A 6,481-nucleotide genomic window follows, 5' to 3' on the forward strand; every position below is an offset into this window, starting at 1 on the left:
AGGCAAAAAAATAAATAAATAAAAAAGGAAATGTGTGGGATCTGCACATCCATAAACACTGAGCTGCATCATCTCAGCTCAGCTCCATCCATGCATCCATCACTGATTCTGACTCTTTAAGGTTTATTTTAACCATCTATAAATCTAACAGCATAACTGTTTTAATACTTTTACAGCCAAGAAATTGAATGATTTAATCAATTATGCAACGATACATAATAAAAATAAATAAGCACAATATCATGATGAACACAAAAAGGTCTACGGCGATGCCAGCAGCCCCTTCAGGCTGCTACATAATGTTTGATTTGATATATTTGAAATGTGAAAAACTATTACACTTCTTTACTTTACTTTTACCAAAGTAAAGTAAAGAAGAGTACCCGACTAAACCAGGATGTAAATGAATCCAACGCACAAGTGCTATAAACTGTAATTCTTCCAAGTGTCCACTCAAGGCTGGCTACAAAAGTGTCAATCTCCATAAGCTCCCATACTAAAATTTCCAACTTCACAGTAGAAATAAACATGTTTACAGCCTGGTACAAAAAACAGCTCTGGTCTCTACAGCTAATTTTCCCCGTTCATGACAACAGTTCAAATTATATTCAAGTCTGTGTAAAGGCATTTCTTTCAAAATAGGAAAATAGTTGCTGAAAACACGTGAAAAGACTTTGAACGATATATATTTGAAATGTGGAGTTGGAGGTTAAAACAGTTCAGGATTTTTTGTGGGCGGGCCTAAAGGGTGGCTCGATGACACGCTGAGGCCACCCTGTGCATACCCCTGCACCCCTAGCAGAGAGATAACGGTTAATTCATCTCGCTCCAAGTGTTTCAAAGTGCTTCAAATACACATTTCAGTCGCTTGCCAATGAACCACTTTACAGATATTTAGATTAACCGGGAGGCGGAAGAACCAGTACATCCAACATAGTGGCAGCCAGCGCCGCATACGTTGCTCTGTTCTTTATACTGTCATTGGGTTTGACAGGCTGAGGTCTACATGGTCAGGTTTAGCTTTAAGCTTTACATTATCCATGTCTAGTTCATATGACACATTGCCTGGCTACAGTAGGCATAAAAATACACGTTAACACAGTGTAAAGGTATACAGAGATCGTACAAGTACAAATGTTTCTGGATGTTTTGGTAACAGTCTTTATGCGTAGAAGCTTTTTTTAATTGTTCTGCTGTTCAAAATAGTCACAGAAGAGTTGTCGGACTTCCTCAGCATGACTTTGGTCCATGCTGGTTGAGAGGAGCTGCTTGTGTCTGGGCTGAGGGCTCTCAGCCTCGGCCACCTCCACCTGCCAGTCCTCCTTGAAGGCATCTCCGTGGGACTCGCACATGTTGTGCAGAATGCAGCAAGCTAGAATCATGGTCGGCACCACGTCCAGTCCGCAGTCGTTCCTCTTGCTCAGGCACTGCCAGCGTGCCCTCAGCCTCAGAAGCGCCTCCTCGGGCACACGTGTCGCTCTGGTGAGCCGCCGATTAAAGAGCCTCTGTGGCTCTGTCGGCGCTGTGTGGCTTGCCCTCCTGCCCTTTTCCTCGGGATAGGCTTTCATTAGCCAGCTCTGCAGAGGGTAGCAGGCCTCCCCCAGCAGCACGTACCTAGACACAACAGATGGTTTTCAAATCAGCACACACTCCTGAAAACACTCATACATTACAGGCTCTACCCAGCTCAGACTAGAGGACGTAAACTATAGATTCCCGCTGCAAATATTCAAACATGTTTGGGAGAATGGTGGTAGCATTAACTGAGATCCACAGGACGACTCAACATGTTACCCCGCTGCTCAGCAAACTTCACCGGATACCCAGACACCGCTAATTGCTAATGCATGGCTACAAAGCAGTCTCCTGACCTACCTACCTACTTGGATGCCCTTACGCAGGTACGTGTTACCTCACGACTGTTGCGCTCTGCCAATGAACGTCGCCTTCCTCTGCCACCCGTGTGCCTCGGGGCAATCCTTTTCTCGTCTGTGGTTCCCTCTCTACCTTCAAAAACCTGCTGAAGACCTCCAGCTCTTCAGAGAGTATCAGAGAACCTCACCTCCTCTAAAATTGTCACTTGATTCTATGCAAGTAGTACTTATTGCTGCATTAAAATGCCCTCATCGCACACTACCTTGATTGTTTCCCTTTTATGCAAGTCGTTTTGGTTAGAAGCTTTTTTTTAAATTCTATCCTTTTTTTTATTGACTCGATTTAAATTCACCTCAACTTTTCATAGCCTTCATGAAAGAAAAGAAGACAGATATTCCACTGCAGGTTGTCAGATTTCATGAATGGAGTTTATCTAAGCATGACGCAGGCTGGATGAAAACAATAGAAAGAGAAAGGTTGGAAAAAGACAATTTACTTCTTTCCTCAAGGTGGAAAGTTTCCATATTGGATCCTGAAATGTGAAAATGTGACACTTAGTACCGAATCGGCTCCTGACTCAACCTTCAGTTTGTTGACTTTAACCGTACCTGAGTGGTTTTCCCATAAAGACAGGTGGTGGAGCAGGTGACAGTCCACCCTCTGCAGCTGTGGCCCACAGTGATGAGTTCTGCAGGATGTCAGCCGGGTCTGTCCCACCTGGGAAGCTGGCACATACATCCCAGAATTGCCCTTGGCCGCTAACAGCCACCTGAAGCACCAAGAGAGACAGAAAGAGAGGTAAGAGATCCAAATCTGGCACACGACAACCAACGAACAGGTATTTACAGCAGCACCTTCTACCTGAGACAGCACTGAGAGCCAGCCAGCAGGGTTGGCGTAGTCAGACGCGTTGTTTGACGGGGTGATGATAGCTGTGTGGAGTGTTGCTATGGCAGCGACGCAGTGAGGGAAGCCCCAATGGGACAAGAAGATTTGCGCCGAATCCTCCAGCTCCTGCTCGCTAGGAGGCCTCAGGTAGATGGAGCTGAGGAGCGCCACGATGGCGTGACACATGTCTCTAACACATCGGCACACGGTGGACTTCCCCACGCCAAACAGAGCGCTGATGGTGCGGTACTCGATATTGGAAGCCAGGCGCCACAGAGCCACCGCCACGCGTTTCTCCACCGGCAGCGCCAGGCGGAAGCTGGTGTCCTGACGAGCCAGACGGGGCCGCAGCTTGTCACAGAGGTAGAAGAACGTTTCCCGGCTCATGCGGAACTTGTCCAGCCAGTCAGACGGCTGGAATTCTGTCATCACCACTCGCTCCCACCAATCAGTGCTCGGAGTGGTGGTCCAGGGGCGTGTGCGGATGCGGACGTTGGAGTGGATCCCTCCTGCTATCATCATCTGGGAAGAAGATCAACAATAAAATAAAGATTTCATTTAGATTCTTCAAATAAAACAGTCCAGATAGAGGAGAGCGACTCTGAGACTATAACAGTTTGGTTTCTTGGACTACAGCAAAGAAATATAAAGGCAAATTCTACCTGATACATTCTTACATCCATAAATGAAAACACTTCACCAAATGCAGCACTTGTTTTTGTTCCCATATTTCACGAGTCTAAGTAAAAGTTCTAAGACATTTTCTAAGTAGTTTAATGGCTGTGAGAAGTTGCTGAAAATATTGGCCTGAACTGAAACACTCTCAGTGGGTGACCGCTCTGGTGCACACCACCAAAAGACTGGGATGTTTTCAGCTTTCAAGAGCGCTGCGTTCTGCTGCGATGGCAGTGAATGAATGGCGAGGCAAAAAAGGGACTCTTGTCAAAGTCACGTCATCATGCAGCTTAATCAGCATCTTAATATGACACTGTCAGGTGGATAGATTATCTTGAAAAAGGAGATTTTCACAAATTTGTGAGCACAGTTTTAAGGAAATAAACCCTTTGTGTGCACGGAACAAGTCTTACATCTTTTAAAAGCGTTGATATTTCTGTTGAGGGTATATTGCTATGTCTTTTTGGAAAATTGCTGCCTTTAGGTAAGATCTACCTCTGGCTTTACTTCATCTTTGTTGTTGGTATAACTGCAACTTATTTGGTATTTTATGTTTAGGGCTGAAACAATAATTTAATGAATCCACTATTTGATCAACAGAAAATGAATATGCAACAATTTTGAAAATAAATTCATGATTTTAGTCTAAATTTCCAGAAAACAATCTCTGATATTAGATATGATATGATTTTATATGACTGCTAATTCAATACTTTTGCATTGTTGGTTGGTCAAAAAACAAAACAAAACATTTGAAGACTTTGGAAAATTATAACCGGCAGTTTTTTTTAATACTATTTTCTGAACAAATGATCAGTTACTGAGAAAATATCAATCGACAAAGTGTTTAGATATTTCACTCCAGATTATGTCGAAAGAGATCAGGAAAATTAGTAGCAAAAAGAAACTAAGTACATTTTAAAACCCCGGCTGGGAGTGTGCATGTGGAGTTTGCATGTTCTCCCCGTGTCTACGCCTTCCTCCCACAGTCCACAAACATGCACTTAACAGGTTGATTGGTGATTCTACACCTCTTCATTTCAGATGTACTTTATTATTTCACGTACATTTATCTTTTATCTTATCTTTGTCTTATTTTCTGGTGGCTTTGCAGATTCAGTCTCTCAAATTCAAATGAGGTATGATGGTACGGTGGGATGACGGAATGGTAATGTTAATGTATGCTGTATGATTATGAATAAAAATGAGATCTCTTGGTGAAATTCATAGGCCATTTTAATCTGTATTATGTTTTTCTTTCCAATTTCTACCATGTGCAATATTATTTACATTATTATCTATTCTGTTCTCTATAACCCCCATTTTAAAAGCCCTGCACTGGTTACCCGTTACTTTTAGAATTGATTTTAAGATTCTTGATTGGTTTTTTAATCACTGAATGGCCTGGCACCGACCTACCTTTGTGACACGCTACAGAGGTATGTACCAAGCAGGTCCCTCAGATCCTCGGCATCTGGACTCCTAGTTGTCCCCAGAACCTCCACAAAGAAGTTTGGTGAGGCCGCTTTTAGCTACTGCGGGCCCCCATCTCTGGAACAGCCTGCCTATGGATCTGAGGGACTAAAGACATATCTCTTTAGCCTGGCTTTTACCTAAAGTGCCTGGCCATTCACTGCTGAGTTTCACTCCCTGTTACTTTTATCTCTGGTGCTTATTCACTCTTCGGGTCTTATCTACTTTTACTGCAACTGTTCTTAAATTATGCTTTGTACCCTATAGGTCTTAATTTACTTCTTATTTGTTTTGTTGTTGTAATTTTATGCTTTTTTACTTTTCTTCTAATCTCTAGTTTTTCATGCAACTGCTCTGTTGCCTTAGTTAGTTGTTGTCTATTTCTGTTTTTAGTCTGTTCTGTGAAGCACTTTGGGCTACAATTTAGTATAAAAGGTGCTATATAAATAAATAAATAAATAAAGTTGTATATTACACCTCTCTTGCTGCTGTGGGATAAATAAAGTACAATCTAATCTAATTATACATTATTCTATTCTATTCATTCTGCATAATGACTCATTTTACTTTTGACACTTTAAGTATAGTTTGATTGCTCATACTTTTATACATTTCCTTAAGTACAATATTGAATGCAGGACTTTTACTGGTTTATCTGGCATGCTAATGTAATATATATATTAATATATGTGACAGAGAGGGGGAGACTGACCATGAGCATCCTCCTCTGTCTCTGGAAGAAGTACTGCCGGTGTCTGATGCGTGTCTGGATCTCGGTGCGCCTCTGCATGCTCGCGTTGTTGACGTCTCTCCTGCGCTTCAGCAGCATGTAGGTCATGAGGAACATGAAGGAGCGCAGCTGCTCCTCTTCCTCCATGTTCACTCCCAACACTTTCAGCCCGGAGACATCAAGGTGTGACGATGAGAGTTTTGCATGCACAGCAGCTCAGGTGTTGTTGTTGTTGTTGCAGCTGCTGTCATTCATTTCAACATGTGAGCTGTGAGCTAATGTGTGTTAGCCACCAGCTGCTGTACTTCCGCTTTCTCCTCGTCTGTCCCTGACTAAACATCAGCGCTGCTGACATCTAGTGGCGGAAAATAAGAAGTGTTTTTACAGGCAGGGGTCCATTTTTAAGACAGGTGGAAATAAAAATCCCCAAATCCACATTTCACTAAAAGTTAGTATTATAAAAATGAGGATTATACTGGGGTGCAGATGTTTTACCTCATATAGATATTGTGTGCAGGGTTCCCACGGGTGCTTGAATTCCTTGAAAATGCTTGAATTTCAATTCAGTGTTTTCAAGGTTGTGAAAATGCTTGAATTTTTTGTGAAGTGCTTGAAAATGCTTGAAATTTGTGTGATGTCTATTTGTCACTGTTATTGCGCTATATGGTAGTTACACAATACACCGCTCACAAGCTGAGAATACAAGCCAATTCACAATTAGTTAAAAATCAAAACAGTCAATCTGCCACCATATGAAATAATGCTAATTAGACCCATATTATTATGCCATACAGTGGCACCGCTGCGCTTCCCATGACCATCATGGCAAACACAACTAGT

The 6,481-nt window shown here is 42.4% G+C and overlaps 1 protein-coding gene across 1 annotated transcript; it reads right to left on the minus strand.

The window, feature by feature from the left end:
- Positions 1–645: 645 nt before the first annotated feature.
- On the minus strand, positions 646–6,239 carry LOC104926603 (protein ALP1-like). Its single transcript, XM_010740490.3, has 4 exons — positions 5,624–6,239; positions 2,737–3,285; positions 2,484–2,644; positions 646–1,614 (listed from the first exon to the last, which is right to left on the minus strand). Exons 1-4 carry the CDS (start codon positions 5,786–5,788, stop codon positions 1,182–1,184), a joined length of 1,308 nt encoding a protein of 435 aa, XP_010738792.2. The 5' UTR covers positions 5,789–6,239; the 3' UTR covers positions 646–1,181.
- Positions 6,240–6,481: the final 242 nt, after the last annotated feature.

Source organism: Larimichthys crocea, chromosome XXIV (genome assembly GCF_000972845.2).
Source record: "Larimichthys crocea isolate SSNF chromosome XXIV, L_crocea_2.0, whole genome shotgun sequence".
NCBI classification, from domain to species: Eukaryota; Metazoa; Chordata; class Actinopteri; family Sciaenidae; genus Larimichthys; species Larimichthys crocea.

Bases quoted from the DNA above. Each gene is read 5' to 3' on its own strand.
- LOC104926603 (XM_010740490.3), bottom strand. From the start codon at position 5,788: ATGGAGGAAGAGGAGCAGCTGCGCTCCTTCATGTTCCTCATGACCTAC. The intron at 3,286-5,623 runs GTCAGTCTCCCC...TCTTCTTCCCAG, and splicing joins GACAGAGGAGGATGCTCATG to ATGATGATAGCAGGAGGGAT. The intron at 2,645-2,736 runs GTAGAAGGTGCT...TTGGTGCTTCAG, and splicing joins GGCTCTCAGTGCTGTCTCAG to GTGGCTGTTAGCGGCCAAGG.